Below are 17,857 nucleotides of genomic sequence, written 5' to 3'. Positions count from 1 at the left end.
CCTTCCACACTTTCCTGGTACAGATGCAGGCTTGGAGGCGTGACCAGATCCTGTTGAGGGGATGGGAGGAATGGGTGAGAGCTCTAGGTCAGTAGAAATCAGTATCCCACAGCAGTACAGAAAAGAAATGGGAAGACAGATGGAGGAGCATGGGGTTGGAGGAGTAGGGAGAAGCCACGTGAGTTAGAAGGACAAAAGTAAGAAATGGTTCAACATTCTAAATATTCATTGTATCAGACCCTTGCTTCCAATTCTCCCCTTTGTCCCCAAAGTTCAGCCCCTCCTTTCCTTATGAGGAAATAGATTACCTCAAATGTCACTTTCTGTGTGTTTAAAGAGCTTATAGCCTAGGGACTCCTGGGTGGCTCAGTAGGTTAAAGCCTCTGCCTTCAGCTCAGGTCATGATCTCAGGATCCTGGGATTGAGTCCCACATTGGGCTCTCTGCTTAGCAGGGAGCCTGCCTCCCCCACTCTCTCTGCCTGCCTGTCTGCCTACTTGTGATCTCTGTCAAATAAATAAAAATAAAATCTTAAAAAAAAAAAAAAAGAGCTTATAGCATAAAGTTCAATCAGCCTGGCATTCAGGGTTTTTCATGAGTGTAACCCCAGTTGATGACCTTCTCTGGTCATACCTCTCAAGTCTCTGAGTTCTATCTCTGCGTATTCCTCCATCTACACGGTGGAGCTCCCTTTTGTGCCCTCTACCTGCAGTAGCCTTTCCTCCACATTGGACAAATTCTATCCATTCTTCTAGGCCTAGGTTAGTTCCTATCCGCTCCAGAACTTTTTCCTTTTTTTTCCCCCAGAACTTTTTCTTGACCTCTCCAGGCCTCCATGTCCCGCACAAATTTATAAATCACTCCAAGTCTGTACCAGTTTGTTTGTTTTTTTAATTCCAGTAGAGTTAACACAGATGCTACAGTATGTACAGGTGTACAGTTGTGGTTGCGTACCAGTACTTTCACCTCTCAGTCCTATGGCACCTCACATTGTTAATTATTTGCCTCTAACTATATTACCCAAGGACCATGTCTTCTGTGTCTGCTGTCCTTCAAAATCACCCAGTACCTTTCCATAGTTCTACATAGTCTTCATTGTTAAAGTGTTTAATAGGGGGTGCCTGAGGGGCTCAGTGGGTTAAGCCTCTACCTTCAGCTCCAGTCATGATCTCAGGGTTCTGGGATCGAGCCCCACATTGAGCCTCACATCGAGCCCCACATCGGGTTCTCTGCTCAGCAGGGAGCCTGCTTCCCCCCTCTCTCTGCCTGCATCTCTGCCTACTTGTGATCTCTGTCTGTCAAATAAATAATATAAAATCTTTAAAAAAAAATCCTTTAAAAAAAAAAGTGTTTAACAGCTACAGAATATTTTACCAAGTAGGTAAGTCACCTTTTCCTTAATTATTGGGCAAGCTGTTTTCAGGTTTTTTTTTTTTTTAAAGATTATTTATTTATTTATTTGCCAGAGACAGAGGAAGAGAGAGCAAGCGAGCACAGGCAGACAGAGAGGCAGGCAGAGGCAGAGGGAGAAGCAGGCTCCCTGCTGAGCAAGGAGCCCGATGTGGGACTCGATCCCAGGACCCTGGGATCATGACCTGAGCCGAAGGCAGCTGCTTAACCAACTGAGCCACCCAGGCATCTCTGTTTTCAGGTTTTAGCTAGGATGGAAAACACCGTAGAGAACAAATGCCTACATTTAGTGCTTTTTTTTTTTTTTTTTTAAGATTTATTTTAAAGAGAGAGTGTGTCTGCCTGCCCAACAGAGGGAGGGGTGGAGGGAGATGGAAAGGGAGAGCAAGCCTCCAGCAGACCCCCTCTGAGTGTGGAGCCTGACATAGGGCTCGATCCCAAGACCCTCAGATCAGGACCTGAGCTGAAACCAAGTGTCAGACCCTTAACCAACTGAGCCACCCATGCTCTCCTACATTTAGGGCTTTTTAAAATTATTTTCCTGGGGCACCTGAGTGGCTCAGTGGGTTAAGCCTCTGCCTTCAGCTTGGGTCATGGTCTCAGGGTTCCGGGATCAAGTGCCACATCGGGCTCTCTGCTTGGAGGGGGAGCCTGTTCCCCGCCTCTCTCTGCCTATTTGTGATCTGTCAAAAAAAAAAAATCTTAAAATAATTTTCCTTCTGAAGTCCCTCCTTGGTCTAATAATGATAATTGACAATTATTAAGGACAGACAGACCTTGAGATATTGTGGGTTTGGTTCCAGACAAATGCAATAAAATGAATATCATAATAAAGTGACTCAGATGAATTTTTTGGTTTCCCAGTGCATATAAAAGTTTGGTTTACACCACACTGTAGCTGATGGAATGTGTGATAGCAATATGTCTAAAAACCAATGCACATACCTTAATTTAAAAATATTGCTAAGTAACGCTCACCGTGAGCTTTCAGTGAGTTGTCACCAGAGATCACCATGACAAATGCCGTGATAACGAGAAAGTCCAAAAGACTGCAAGAATCACCAAGATGTGACACAGAGACACAAAGCGAGCAAATGCTGTTGGGAAAATGGCACCAACAGACTTGCTGGACACAGGGCTGCCACAGACCTTCAGTCCGTCAAAAACAGAGGATCTGTGAAGTGCAGTAAAGCGAAGCAGCAGTGAGGTCTGCCGGCACATTGTCAAGGGCTTTTCCTAGGGACAATATTGTGGTTTTCCATGTGTATGGGAAGAAGTGGAGGCTCCGAGTGGGTAAAGGGGTTGCTTCAGATCACACAGGCTGTAAGTAGCAGAGGCAGGTTTTAAACCTCGCTGCCATACTCCTCCTCCAAAGCACTTAACCTCTATGACACACTGGCTTTCCAGTACCTTCTCTCCTTAGGACTCGATTTGGTCCACTTTGTTCTATTAAACCTGACCTGTGGGTATATTTCTTTTTCTTATGAGCCTGCTTTTATCTAGATATCCCTAGTCCAGAATTGATAACCTCACTCAATTAAATCATATATGATTACTATGATATCAGGAATTTTTGCATAGAAGACTAATTTAGTCATTCCGTCTCTTCACAACTATGAAGGTAACATGGCCATAAGGGCACAGAGTATTTTAAAAGTGAAACCAAAAGAGTTAAGGCAAGGGTAGAAGGGGGTCACAAGTGACAATTTTCTGAAACAGTGCCTACTTTCACAGTTTGAAGATGAATTATTAGATGAAAACAACATTCTTGTGCTCGTGCCTTAGTATTGCCTGACAGAACATTTTATCATTCTTTTTAAAAAATTTTTATTTATTTATTTGACAGAGAGAGAGAGCATAAGCAGGGGTCGTGGCCAGCAGAGGCAGAGGGAGAAGCAGGCTCCCCACTGAGCAAGGAGCCCAATGCAGAGCTTGACCTGAGCTGACAGCAGATGCTTAACTGACTGAGCCACCCAGGTGCCCCACATTTTATCATTCTTAACGTATCAGTGTGTCAATTCTTGCTCCTAAGGCAGGGGGGCATTTTGATCCTAAACACTTGAAAAACGGATGAGGACTGGTTTCACCCCAAGGTGACTATACAGAATGACTTTGAGTGTCCCCAGATATATATACCCTTTAGCAGGTGGTATATAGAATCTTTGGTTACAATGCCAGCATCCCACAAAGAATACCGTAGTAGCATTATCAGTTATTATAAATTGTCAAGCCATTATGACGGGTTATTGAAAAGAGGGAAACTCCTTGTGTGTTTCTGAAAAGGAATGAGGGCAGGTGCCTGGGTGGCTCAGTCACTAAGCATCTGCCTTCGGCTGAGGTCATGATCCCAAGGTCCTGGGATTGAGCCCCACATCATGCCCCATATCGGGCTCCCTCTCAGCAGGAAGACTGATTCTCCCTCTCCTACTCCCCCTCCTTGTGTTCCCTCTCTCACTGTGTATCTCTATGTCAAATAAAGAAATAAAATATTTTTCTTCTTATTTTTATAAACATATAATGTATTTTTATCTCCAGGGGTACAGGTCTGTGAATCTCCAGGTTTACACACTTCACAGCACTCACCATAGCACATACCCTCCCCAATGTCCAAAACCCCACCTCCCTCTCCCTCCCCCACTTCCCCCCAGCAACCCTCAGTTTTTTTTTTTTTTTTTCCCCTAAAGATTTATTTATTTATTTATTTGACAGAGAAATCACAAGTAGTCGGAGAGGCAGGCAGAGAGAGAGAGAGAGGGAAGCAGGCTCCCTGCCGAGCAGAGAGCCCGATGCGGGACTCGATCCCAGGACCCTGAGATCATGACCTGAGCCGAAGGCAGCGGCTTAAACCACTGAGCCACCCAGGCGCCCCCTCAGTTTGTTTTGTGAGATTAAGAGTCACTTATGGTTTGTCTCCCTCCCGATCCCATCTTGTTTCATTTATTCTTTTCCTACCCCTCAAAACCCCCATGTTGCATCTCCACTTCCTCATATCAGGGAGATCATAGGATAGTTGTCTTTCTCCGATTGACTTATTTCATTAAGCATGGTACCCTCTAGTTCCATCCACGTTGTCGCAAATGGCAAGATTTCAAGGAAATAAAATCTTTTAAAAAAGGAAAAAAAGGAATGAGGACAGGACAAAATGTTGGAAGGCTTTGGTCAAAAGAGTCTTGTCCTAGATGGACTTAGGGTCAGAAGACAAGTGTAAGGCCAGGTTCTGTACTTCCCACCCCACCTGATTTGCCTCAGTGTGCCAGTCTGAAAATAGAGTTTGGTATCTGTTCTAATTTAGTGTTGATAAGAAGCTCAAAATTAGGGAACATGTATGAATTTTTTTTTTTGCAAGCTACATAGTATTACATAACTGTGAAGAATCATCACTGGTTTAGAGCATGGACTATGCCCCTCAAGGTAAGTTTCTGGGGTCTATGGACTATGCCCCTCAAGGTAAGTTTCTGGGAGCCAGACACAGGGCTTGATTCCAGGACCCCAGGCTCATGACCTGAGCCCAAGGCAGGCGCCCAACCAACTCAGCCACCCAGGAGCCCTTGTTTCTTATGATGACCAGTTAGATGGTGCACTGGGCACTTAGGAAACAGGTCAGGAATACTGGGGCCCTTGGCAATTAAAAGAGAAGGTGGACAGAGAGGGAAGAAAAAATCCTCTGTATGGAGTTTGGAGGCTCCATATTATCCAAACTTAAATGTTACCTAGACCAACATTGAGGCAAGGTCCTCCTCCCAACAAATGGACCCTTAAGAACCAAAAGCAGGGTGTGCCTAGATGGCTCAGTTGCTTAAGCTGTCCAACTCGATCTCAGCTCAGGTCTTAATCTCAGGGTTGTGAATTCAAGCCCTGTGTTGGGCTCTGTGCTGGGCATAGAGCCTACTTAAAAATAAATAACTTAGGGGCACCTGGGTGGCTCAGTGGGTTAAGCCTCTGCCTTCGGCTCAGGTCATGGTTCCATGGTCCTGGGATCAAGCCCCGCATGGAGCTCTCTGCTCAGCAGGAGGCCTGCTTCCTCCTCTCTCTGCCTGCCTCTCTGCCTACTTGTGATCTCTGTCTGTCAAATAAATAAAATCTTTAAAATAAATAAATAAATAAATAATTTTTTAAAAAAGAGCCAAAGCAGAGTGGCACATCCCAGGGGCCTTTATGTACTGACAGCATAAGAAACAAGGGCTCCTGGGTGGCTGAGTTGGTTGGGCGCCTGCCTTGGGCTCAGGTCATGAGCCTGGGGTCCTGGAATCAAGCCCTGCGTCTGGCTCCCTGCTCAGCGGAGTTGTCTGCTTCTCTCTCTCTCTCTGCTCCTCCCCCCACCCCCTGCCGCTCATTCTCTCTGTCAAATAAATAAAATCTTAAAAAATGAAAATTAAAAAAAGAAACTGAATATACTACATCCTGTAGTCAGTCAAACCTGGCATAACTAAAGACCAGGTAATCTGGTAAACAGCAAGCACCAGCATTATCTCTGTACCTCTAGGAACCTGGCTAGACAGGCAGGAGTCAGGTTGGAAGGGTTAGGCCACGTGCCTCCAAGTAAAACCTAACAGAAGAATCCAGATTCCAGTGAGTGATATCTCAAAGGTTTTTTTTTTGTTTTGTTTTAAGATTTTATTTATTTATTTGACAGATCACAAGTAGGCAGAGAGGCAGGCAGAGAGAGAGGTGGGGAAGCAGGCTCCCGGCTGAGTGGAGAGCCCAATGTGGGGCTGGACCTCAGGACCCTGGGACCGTGACCGGAGCCGATGGCAGGTGCAACCAGGCGCACCTATCTCAAAGGTTTTAAATTTAGTTCCACCTTTTGTTTCACCTTCCCAGTCCCATGCCTTCACCCCTGGTCGGGGACCATTATTCTGCAGAAATAATTGAAGTGGGCTGAATAATTCATGCTAAAAAGAGTAATGCCTTGCTTTTTCCTTGTTATTAAAGCAGCAGAAACTGCCACAGGAGGCTAAAAAGCAATAAGCCTTATTAGCACAGTATTTCTTTCTTTCTTTCTTTCTTTCTTTTTTAAGATTTTATTTATTTATTTATTTAACAGACAGAGATCACAAGTAGGCAGAGAGGCAGGCAGAGAGAGAGGAGGAAGCAGGCTCCCCGCTGAGCAGAGAGCCCAATGTGGGGCTCCATCCCAGGACTCTGGGATCATGACCTGAGCCCAAGGCAGAGGCTTTAACTCACCGAGTCACCCAGGTGCCCCTAGCACAGTATTTCTGAGAGCTTTAAAAAGTAATAGACTTCGGGGCGCCTGGGTGGCTCAGTGGGTTAAAGCCTCTGCCTTCGGCTCAGGTCATGATCTCAGGGTGCTGGGATGGAGCCCCACGTCGGGTTCTCTGCTCAGCGGGGAGCCTGCTTCCCTTACTCCCCTCTCTGCCTACTTGTGATCTCTGTCTGTCAAATAAATAAATAATCTTAAAAAAAAAAAAAAAAAGGTAATAGACTCTCACCTCCACCCACAGAGTCTGGTTTTAAAGTAGGCCCAAGAGGGACAGTCAGCTTCCAGGACTGTATTAATGGTTAAGGACCTTCTATATCAGGATCATTTGAAGAGCTTGTTAAAAGGCAGAATCCTGTGTCCTACATCCTAGAATATTGATTCAGTACGGTGCAAGTGAAGTCTAGAAATCTGCATTTCAACCAGCTCTCACAGGTGTTTATACACATTAAATCTGGAGAAGCTACAGCCCCAGCAGGTATCCGTGGGGGTTATGAAGGAAGCTGGGTGGTGAGGGGAGAGCTGGATCAGAGAATACAGCCTCTGAACCTGGCTTGTTTCAGACCCCTCCCCCTGCTGCCTTTCTCATCCGAAAGTTCCTTCATTTTCCTCCTCTACTTTCTTTCTTTTTTTTTTTTTTTAAAGATTTTATTTATTTATTTGACACAAAGAAAGAGATCACAAGCAGGCAGAGAGAGAGAAGCAGGCTCCCCGCCAAGCAGAGAGCCCGACGCGGGGCTTGATCCCAGGACCCCGAGATCATGACCTGAGCGGATGGCAGAGGCTTCACCCACCGAGCCACCCAGGTGCCCCTTCCCCCTCTACTTTCTAATTCCTGTTCCTTGCCATGCACTCACACAGATCTACTACGGTCTCTTAAGATTACTATAGAATCTCCGCCATAAACATTATTCTGTTCTAACTGTTCTAAGCCTTTTATCTTACAAATTTCAAACTGAGGTCCAGAGAGAAGAGACACAATGAAGATCACAGTACTGGTTAATCCCTGAAGCAATTCTAACCCTTTTGACACCTAATCCAAAGGGTTTTCTACTACTTCAGACTGCTTTTCATCATTCAGCTGACGCTAAAAGCTCCTTTCAGATACTGGTAAAGTAGCAGTGTTTTCAAATTACCTTCAGGGTGGCCTCCCTCAGCCCAGTCTTCAAGGGGAAGCAAGGTTCTGCATCTTAAAACTTTCTTGGTTTCTTAGGTTCCAAAGCTGTTTATACTGGTTGCCAGGCAACCATCTCTTTAGAATTCCACGGGGCTACTGACAGAATTTGCAGGTTCAACCAGTGGTATCTTCGGCTATTTATTTTATTTACTTTTCTAAACAACTTTGGGAAGCTGCATTGTATTTCTTGATTGATGGTACAACAGACTGCTTGGTCATCCTTTGAAAATAAACCTCTAAGTTTGTGCAGCTCAATTATTTTTTCCCCCACAAGCATTCACCCAGCTCTGGCATGCTTCAGATTAGTAGGCTGATAGAACAAATAGTAAAGTAGAATGGGTCTCTCTTTGGGGCCTTTCCATTCCCCTTCCATTCCTCCACTTCCACTTACTCTCCTGCGATCATACAGTTCAATTCCATCTCTCCTGCTCCCCAAATCCTGGCTAGATGATCAGCTGGTGACACTTTTTACAAGGGGACTCTTCAAATTCCATATTTCTACTAGTATAATCCCAGGTCTCCAGAATTCTGGTCTTCTGAAGTTCCCTTATGAAAAGAATTTGTCCTGGGGCGCCTGGGTGGCTCAGTGGGTTAAGCCGCTGCCTTCGGCTCAGGTCATGATCTCAGGGTCCTCGGATCGAGTTCCGCATCGGGCTCTCTGCTCGGCAGGGAGCCTGCTTCCCTCTCTCTCTCTCTGCCTGCCTCTCTGTCAAATAAATAAATAAACTCTTCAAAAAAAAAAAAAAAAAAGAAAGAAAAGAATTTGTCCTGACAGCAGGAAAGATTTCTGGGCATGAGGCTCTGTCTGTCTGGTTGACCTGAAGCTGTTCAGGTGGTCACCATTTCTTGCTGACCAACTTAAGCACTCAATTTTAGTGCCTGGTCTCAAGTTATGCTCAGACCCTGGGACCCTTAAATAAAACCTTAAAAAAAAAAAAAAAAAAAAAGAGGGGCGTCTGGGTGGCTCAGTGGCTTAAAGCCTCTGCCTTCGGCTCAGGACATGGTCTCAGGGTCCTGGGATCGAACCCCACATCAGGCTCTCTGCTCGGCAGGGAGCCTGCTTCCTCCCTCTCTCTCTGCCTGCCTCTCTGCCTACTTGTGATATATCAAATAAATAAATAAAATAAAATATTAAAAAAAAAACCTAGGACACTTACAAAAGGCAAAAAAAGCATGGTTTCTGGGACGAAAAGACTGAGAGACTTAAAAATTCAACGGAATTACTGTATGAGCTAGCAATTCTACTACTCACAAGTATATCCCTGAAAGAATTAAAAGCAGGGGCTCTTAAACAGGTATTTATAGACCCATGTTAATAGCAGTGCATTCACAATGGTCAATGTGGAAAAAACCCAAAATCCATCAGTAGATGAACAGACAAATAAAATGTACGGCATACACACAGTAGACTACTGGGCCTTAAAAAGGAGGGAAATTCTGATACATGCTACACATATGGGTGGATATGGAAGGCGCTAACTGAAATAAGTCAGACACAAAAGGACAAATACTGTATGATTCCACTTATATGAGGTACCTCAAATAGTCAAATTCCTCAAGACGGAAAGTAGAGGGGCACCTGGGTGGCTTGGTGGGTTAAAGCCTCTGCTTTTGGCTCAGGTCATGACCCCAGGGTTCTGGGATTGAGCCCCGCATCAGGCTCTCTGCTCAGCGGGGAGCCTTCTTCCCCCTCTCCCTGCCTCTCGGTCTACTTGTGATCTCTCCTTCTCTCTGTCAAATAAGTAAAATCTTTAAAAAAAAAAAAAAAAGATGGAAAGTAGAATAGTGGTTTCCAGGGGCTGTAGGGGTTTTCAGCTTGAGCGATGAAAGAGTTCTGGAAATGGATAGTGGTGATAGTTGCACTATACTGTGAGTGTACTTAGCTATATGGTTAAAATGGTAAGTTTTATGTTTGTATAATACCACCATTTAAAAAAAAAACAATTATGAAAGTCATCTTATTTCTTTTTCTTTTCTCTCTCTCTCGTATTATTTTTTTAGTAGGCTCCATGCCCAGTGTGGAGTCCAAGGTGACCCTAAGATTAAGACCTGAGCTGAGATCAAGAGTCAGAGGCTCAACCAACAGAGCCACCCAGGTGCTCCAGCCATGTTATTCCTGATAAAAATTCTGGGTAAAGAAGAAAATTAAAACTACCCAAAATACCCCAATGCCTAAGAAACAACAGTGTGGATAACTGCTGACTAGTCTATTTTTTTTTAATGTATTGACACACATTTTTAAAGGTTATATGGATCTCTACCTGCTTTCAGTGTCGTGAAAATTTCCCCATCATATTCTGCTACAGCGTCTCTAATGGCTACATATCTTGTTATATGACTGCATCACAATTAAATTGATTAGACCAAATTTATATTGCTGGTTGGTTTCTAACTTTTCCTCTATTAAAAGAACAATACGATAAGCATCCTTATGGCCAATATATACATACATTCATGAATACTAAGGTCAAAGAGAATGCACCTTTTAAACATTTTCAACCAGTTTGCTCTGAAAAGGTCATAAATCCGTCAACAGTGTATGAGTATCTGTTTTACAAATCTTTACCATAGGACATATCACGTGAGAACAGCTGCATAACGGTTCAGAGCACAGAGTGGGATCTGACTGCAAAGATAGAAATCCCAGTATTTTAGGACACTTGGGAAGCTTAGTTAGTTAAGTATCCGCCTTCAGTTCAGGCTGTGATCCCACGGTCCCGGGATCAAGTCAGTGGGAAGCCTGCTTCTCCCCCTGCCACTCCCCCTACTGTGTGATCTCTCTCGGACAAATAAATATTAAGAAGATCTTTAAAAATAAATAAATCCCAGTATTTTTAGTGGCTTGATCTTCAGCAAATCACTTCATCTCTCCCTCCAGGCCTTAATTTTCTCATAAAGCTCTTGAGAGGATTAGGAACTATTATTATTTACTTTCTTTAGTTTCTGTGCACAAAATACACTGAAATATCCCAAAGAACCAGTGCAACACTAATTAGAGCTTCAGAGAATCGCATGATTAATAACCAGCAGGAGCTGAGAACATTTGAAACTAGGTAAAAAGGCTTGGTTGGGAAGGTCCTTGAAGGGTGTGGTCTTATGGGGACCAGTGGCAAACAGCTGCTGTGGGCTTGAGTGGAGCTTACACATTTTGCAGGTTTCTCTAATAAATATATATTAAAAAAAAATCATGAATATAAGATCCAATACAAGGTCTTAAAAGGGGGCTGAAGTTAAGTTTGGTGAAAAATCCACCACTAGGTGGAACCCATCCACAGTTTATGAAAAAGTGGGGGAAAGGTGAGCCGTCCCAGAGGAGAGAGAGATAACCTTTGCCTAAGTACAGTAGCTATGATCTCATTTGTCTATTTTTATACCTATAAGGAAAAATGCACTGGTCACACAGCTAGTAAAACTCCAGGCCTCTTAAATGTGGGGATGGTGTGGAAGATAAGCCTATACACAGGTAATACACAAACAAAACACCATTATGCACACTTTTAACGAAACCTCATGATAATTAATGAGAGGAAATTACTCAACAAACTGATAAAAAAAAAAATTCCAGTGCTCCAGTCCTCTTAGCTGTTAAGAATTTGGCAACTGGAGGGGTGCCTGGTAGGGTCAGTCAGTTAGGCTCCCGACTTGGTCTCAGATCCTGATACCAGGGGTGCCAGCCGCCCATGGGGCTCCCTGCTCAGCGCACAGCCTGCTTCTCCCTTTCTCTTTCCCCTCCCCCCACAACCACTCTTTCTCATGCTCTATCTCAAATAAATAAAATTATTTTTTAAAAAAACAGGGTGGAAAAATAACAAAAACCCCTTCAAAATTAATTAAAAACAAAAACTGGCGACTGGAGACTTTTCCCAGCTGCCATAACCCTTCAGAGCCAGCTTCTTGATCGGCAAACACTGCGCGGACCAATGAGCTTCCCAGAAGAACTAGGAAAGTCTTCCCCAATAGTGCAGGTTTTTCAGTACCTAAAGCAAGTTCATGCGTGTCATTTTCGCTCTTGCTTTTACATGTAAGTCACTGACCTGGCGGGACAGGAGTCTGGCCCTCCAAGCTCAATTTGTCGGGCTCCTCGGCCCCACCGGGAGCTTAACGTGCGGATGACGCAGCCCGCCGCTAGAGGCTCTTGGAGCAGTTTCTAACTTTCTTCACTGCGCTGTTCAAACCGCCCGAGAACCAAAATCCGGAGGCATGATGGTAGCCTCCTCTGGCGCTATCCTGCGAGCTTCCAGACTCGGCCGACGGGGCCTTCTGCCAGGGTCTCCAAAGCTGTGGCATGGTGGCCGCGTCTCTGGGGCCCCCGCCCGGAACACTGCGACCTGGAGCCTGGAGCCCGCGGGTCGCTGCGGTTGGGACGAGCCCGTGCGCATCGCCCTGCGCGGCCTGGCCCCGCGACAGCCCGTCACGCTGCGCGCGTCCCTGCGCGACGAGAAAGGCGCGCTCTTCCGGGCCCACGCGCGGTACGAAGCCGACGCCGGCGGCCTCCTGGACCTGGAGCGCGCGCCCGCGCTGGGCGGCAGCTTCGTGGGGCTCGAGCCCATGGGGCTGCTCTGGGCCCTGGAGCCCGAGAAGCCCCTGGTGCGGCTCGTGAAGCGGGACGTGCAGACGCCCTTCGCCGTGGAGCTGGAGGTGGTCGACGGCCACGAGCCCGACGCGGGTCGTGTCCTGGGCCGGACGGTGCACGAGCGCGAGTTCCTGCGGCCGGGCGTGCGGCGGGAGCCGGTGCGCGCGGGCCGGTTGCGCGCCACGCTCTTCCTGCCCCCAGGTGAGCGCCCGGGGTCCCCGGCTGTCCTGACTACCTTTCTCTTGTCTCCCGCACTTTTTTTTTTTTTTTAAAAGATTTTATTTATTTATTTGTCAGAGAGAGAGTGAGCGAGAGCGAGCATAGGCAGACAGAGTGGAAGGCAGAGGCAGAGGGAGAAGCAGGCTCCCTGCGGAGGGCAAGGAGCCCGATGTGGGACTCGATCCCAGGACGCCGGGATCATGACCTGAACCGAAGGCAGCTGCTTAACCAACTGAGCCACCCAGGCTTCCCTGTCTCCCTCATTTCTACCGACAGTAAGGAGGTAGCTCCCAACATTGTAGAGGTTTCTGGGGGCTTCCAAGTCGGCCCTGCTGCGGGGAGTGGGTCTGCCTCTCCAAAATTGAGAGGTTCGTTAGAAGACATCATAGGGAAAGGAGAAAGACAGTTATAGGTGAAAACGAAAACATTTATAGGTAGTTCCAAGTTTGTTTGTTTGTTTAAGATTTTATTTTTCTGGGAGAGAGCACAGAGGGAGACTTGAGAGGGAGAAGCCAGCTCCCCGCTGAGCAGAGAGCCAGGTGGGGGGCTCGATCTCAGAACCCTGAGATCATGATCTGAGGCTAAGGCAGACGCTTAACCGACTGAGCCGCGCAGGCGCTCGGTAGTTCGAAATCTTTAATGATTTTTTTAAATAAGATTTTATTTTTAAGTAATCTCTACACTGGGGGCACCCGGAGCCCGCTTCTCCCTCTTCCTCTGTTTCTCTGCTTACTTGTGCTCTCTCTGTCAAATAAGTAAATAAATAAAATCTTTTTTTTTTTAAGATTTTATTTTTATTTATTTGACAGACAAAGATCAAAAGTAGGCAGAGAGGCAGGCAGAGAGAGAGGAGGAAGCAGGCTCCCTGGCTGAGCAGAGAGCCCGACGCGGGGCTCGATCCTAGGACCCTGGGACCATGACCTGAGCCGAAGGCAGAGGCTTTAACCCACTGAGCCACCCAGGCGCCCCAATAAATAAAATCTTAAAAAAAAAAAAAAAAAAAAAGATAATCTCTACACTCAAGGTGGGGCTCGAATTCACAACCCAAAGATCAAGCTTCTCATGCCCTGCCAATTGAGCCGGCCAGGTGGCGCCCTTTTTTTTTTTTTTTTTTTTTAATGGTTTCTTAGTATAGCAACTTCGCTTCTAAATCTCACAATATATTAAGGTTTAAGAAAATTAACGTGAAGGGGGCACCTGAGTGTCTCAGTCGGTAGAGTATGGCTGCCTTTGGCTCAGGGTGTGATCCCAGGCTCCCTAGGCAGAGGGGAGTCTGCTACACTCTCAATCTCTCTCTCTGTCTTAAATAAATAAATAAAATCTCTTTTAAAAAAAGGCAGTTTTATTCATTCAACAGTTGAAGGACGGGTTTCCAGGCTGGGTTTCAAGTCTTTGGAGATAATGAATAGTCACTACAAAGTCTTGCCTAAGTGTTTCTGTGTGAACACAAATTTTCACTTCTCTTGGATGAATACCTAAGAATGAGATTGCTAAATCATTTGGTAAGTAAGTGGTTAAGTAAAACATTGCTCAGCTGTTTTCAAAGTGGCTGTATCATTTTGGGTTTCCACCAGCAGTGTTCTGCCTGCTCCTTAGCATTTGGCATTGTTAGCTTTGGGTGGGAGGGGCAGTGGGTAATGATTTTGCTCTCTTCATTGTCTGCTTGTAAATTATTTTCAATTACAAAATTAAGGCATGCTATTTGTAAAAAGTCAGTGGTGCTTTGAGGCTCTGGGTATAGGGGAAATGTGGATTGAGCCTATGCCACTGTCTAGATCCTTGAGGACCACAGGGCTTCTAGCATTTCTGATCATCAATAGAAAACTTTGACATCACCAAGTAGGTAACACAGGGCTTTTGACACCATGGCAGAGAGTGTCAGAAATAGTTCAGTTTTGTCTTTTGTTTCTTGCAAAGAACCAGGACCCTTTCCTGGGATTGTGGACATTTATGGAGTTGGAAGTGGCCTTCTGGAACATCGAGCTAGTCTGCTGGCTGGCAAGGGTTTTGCTGTGATGGCTCTGGCTTATCATAACTATGAAGACCTCCCCAAAGGCCTGGAGATCCTCCACCTGGAGTACTTTGAAGAAGCTGTCAACTATCTGCTGGATCACCCTCAGGTTAGAACTTCTCTGGGTTATGATCTGTGTGTACCGGTGTCTTCATAACTGCTCTTAGTTTTCGCAGAATGCGACAAATTCACCACAGCCGCTCCTAGGGTCCAACACACACTACCATTTAGAGTCACTTCTTGTAGACCATTTCTGTGCAATTTTATGTTGTTGTATTTCCTGCTAGTAAAGATGTTCTTAGTTGGTTTGGAATTTTAAATCCCAGTATTTTACAGAACATCACAATAAGCCCAAACATCTTTGCGAACCCTGGCTTTGATAAAGGAAGTAGAAGGAAAGGGAACTGGAATCACTATCTCCAGAAGGCCCCAGGTTAAATGTTTGTGCATAACCCTGCTCTGGGAGAGGCCTCAGTGTTGAGTATTTTTTTTTTAAGATGTTATTTATTTATTTGACAGACAGAGATCACAAGTAGGCAGAGAGGCAGGCAGAGAGAGAGGAAGGGAAGCAGGCTCCCCGCTGAGCAGAGAGCCAGATTTGGGGCTTGATCCCAGGACCCTGGGATCATAACCTGAGCCGAAGACAGAGGCTTTAACACACTGAGCCACCCAGGCGCCCCCACAGTGTTAAAGAAGAACTGGGCAGCCAAAGAACCTGGGTACTAGGAAGTGTTTTGAGGGCGCTATAGGCTCCGGTATCAGAGCACCAGCAGATAAAACTTGCTTACTTTACAATTCAGAGTTCAGTGGACAGGAAGCTTTGGAACTCTTAGAAAAGGTGATAGTGTGCAGTGGCACCAGCATGAGATGTGGACAGACAAGAGTTAAATTTAAGGTGTTTTTGTTTTTGTTTTTAATGATTGTATTTATTTATTTGGCAGACAGAGATCACAATTAGGTAGAGAGGCAGGCAGAGAGAGAGAGGAGGAAGCAGGCTCCGCACTGAGTAGAGAACCCGATTCGGGGCTTGATCCCAGGCCCCTGAGACCATGACCTGAGCCAAAGACAGAGGCTTTAACCTAGTGAGCCACCCAGGCGCCCCTAAATTTAAGTTTTGATTTCACTAATTGGCAGCTAGCCCCATGACCTTACGGGCCCTCTTTCCTCCTCTGAAAAGTTGGGATGATAATAATATGTCATTTAATTTCCTAGTACTTTTCCTCTAGGAGGAATAAATGGTTGAAACCAGTGAAGGGTGCTATTGTAGAAGCCATAGGGAGAAAAAGATTGCTGTTGAGTGGTGAATCAGAGGGCTTTTTGTAATACATGTTGGTAACTACGGCAAGACCAGTCCTGAAGGATAGTGCAGACCCAAACTACCCTGAGGGGATAGGGTAGAGAAGGGAAGACAAAACGAATGACTCAGAGGGTTGATTCCCACCAGGGCCGAAAGTTGGTTCCCACCAGGGCCGACAGTTGATTCCCACTGGGGCCGAATGGATGTGAGGTCAAGGGTTTGTTGTGAAAACAGAGCATTAAGTATGCCCTTGGGAACGGGCCAGTAGAGTAGGAAGTGATGATGAAGGAGGGAGATGACGGAGTTGCAGGAGTAAGTCCTGGAGAATGAGAGTGGAGGAGACTCCAAGTGCAGGCAGCAGGGGGCCCTTTGATAAGCACAGAGGTGCTTCGGACACCCCAGGGAAGGTAGAAAGCTTGAGCTCTTGTGGAATTCAGTAGATCCCACCTTCCTACCGGAGAGCTTTATTTTCTCCATCTGGTGTGAAGAGGGGACAGTGAAAGGGAGCAGGGTTAAAGGTTAAGAAGCTTTAGGTTGTGGGAGAGGTGTGCCATGGATTTGGGGGACGTGGAAAGCAAACGTAAGTGAAATGTGGCAGGACGGAAGGGGGCATGAGGCTGAGAAGCCAGAGTATTGAGTATATCCTGCATGTGGTTGCTGAAGTGACCAAGAATGATGATGGAGAAACTTCAGAAAGGAAGATAGAGGAAGAGTAAGTGAATAATACCCCAAGACTGCAAAACTTGGCACATGGTAGAGCCCAGATTCAGGCTCCGTTGCCCCTTTGTTCAGTTCCAGGCCCTGCTCGTCACATTGCGCTGTTCATGGCCTCATTCTCCTTCCTCCTCTGTCCTTTCCTCAGGTAAAGGGCCCAGGAGTCGGGCTGCTTGGCAGCTCCAAAGGAGGTGACCTCTGCCTCTCCATGGCGTCGTTCCTGAAGGGCATCAGCGCCACGGTCTTAGTCAATGGCTCCGTGGCCAATGTCGGGGGAGCCTTACACTACAAAGATGAGATCTTGCCCCCTCTGGGCTTAGACCCAAATCGAGTAAGGCTGACCAAAGATGGCCTGGCAGACATTGTGGATGTCCTGAACAGCCCTTTGGAAGGAGCTGACCAGAAGAGTTTCATTCCCGTAGAAAGAGCTGAGAGTGCCTTCCTGTTCCTTGTAGGTCAGGATGACCGCAACTGGAAGAGTGAATTCTATGCTAATGAGGCCTCGAAGCGCTTGCAGGCCCATGGTAGGAAGAAGCCCGAGATCATCTGTTACCCTGAGACAGGACACTACATTGAGCCTCCCTACTTCCCCCTGTGCCGGGCTTCCCTACACACCTTGGTGGGTGGCCCTGTCATCTGGGGTGGGGAGCCCAGGGCTCATGCCACGGCCCAGGTGGATGCTTGGAAGCAGCTCCAGACTTTCTTCCACAAACACTTGGTGGGGAAAAGTTAGGGGGACTCTCCTGAAAATATAGCCCACTATATGAAGGTTAGGAGAGTGAGACTAACATATGCTAGCAGCAACAGTTAAAGACAGTTCACCTGGGGTGCCTGGGTGGCTCAGTGGGTTAAAGCCTTCAGCTCAGCCCAGCATCCGGCTCTCTGCTCGGCAGGGAGCCTGCTTCCCTTCCTCTCTCTCTGCCTGCCTTTCTGCCTACTTGTGATCTCTGTCTGTCAAATAAATAAACAAAATCTTTTTTTTAAAGATGTTAATTATTTATCTGACAGAGATCACAAGTAGGCAGAGAGAGGAGGAAGCAGGCTCCCTGCTGAGCAGAGAACCCGATGCGGGGCTCAATCCCAGGCCCCTGGGATCACGACCTGAGCCAAAGGCAGAGGCTTTAACCCACTGAGCCACCCAGGCGCCCCAATAAATAAAATCTTTAAAAAAAAAAAAAAGTTCACCTGATTTATTATTATTATTTTTTTAAGATTTTATTTATTTATTTGAGAGAGAGA

At 46.1% G+C, this 17,857-nt stretch overlaps 1 protein-coding gene across 1 annotated transcript; it reads left to right on the top strand.

Annotated features, from left to right (window-relative positions):
- Positions 1-11,769: 11,769 nt before the first annotated feature.
- LOC116591783 (acyl-coenzyme A thioesterase 1-like) lies at positions 11,770-17,491 on the top strand. Its single transcript, XM_032345013.1, has 3 exons — positions 11,770-12,578; positions 14,514-14,716; positions 16,767-17,491. Exons 1-3 carry the CDS (start codon positions 12,005-12,007, stop codon positions 17,349-17,351), a joined length of 1,362 nt encoding a protein of 453 aa, XP_032200904.1. The 5' UTR covers positions 11,770-12,004; the 3' UTR covers positions 17,352-17,491.
- The last annotated feature ends 366 nt before the right edge of the window (positions 17,492-17,857 follow it).

This window comes from Mustela erminea, chromosome 5 (genome assembly GCF_009829155.1).
Source record: "Mustela erminea isolate mMusErm1 chromosome 5, mMusErm1.Pri, whole genome shotgun sequence".
NCBI classification, from domain to species: domain Eukaryota; kingdom Metazoa; phylum Chordata; class Mammalia; order Carnivora; family Mustelidae; genus Mustela; species Mustela erminea.
The sequence above is the reverse complement of the archived record's forward strand: the minus strand, read 5'-3'. Positions and strand labels throughout refer to the sequence as shown.

Coding starts and splice junctions, on each gene's coding strand:
- LOC116591783 (XM_032345013.1), top strand. CDS start 12,005: ATGATGGTAGCCTCCTCTGGCGCTATCCTGCGAGCTTCCAGACTCGGC. Junction 12,579..14,513: donor CACGCTCTTCCTGCCCCCAG/GTGAGCGCCCGG, acceptor TTTCTTGCAAAG/AACCAGGACCCTTTCCTGGG. Junction 14,717..16,766: donor ATCTGCTGGATCACCCTCAG/GTTAGAACTTCT, acceptor TCCTTTCCTCAG/GTAAAGGGCCCAGGAGTCGG.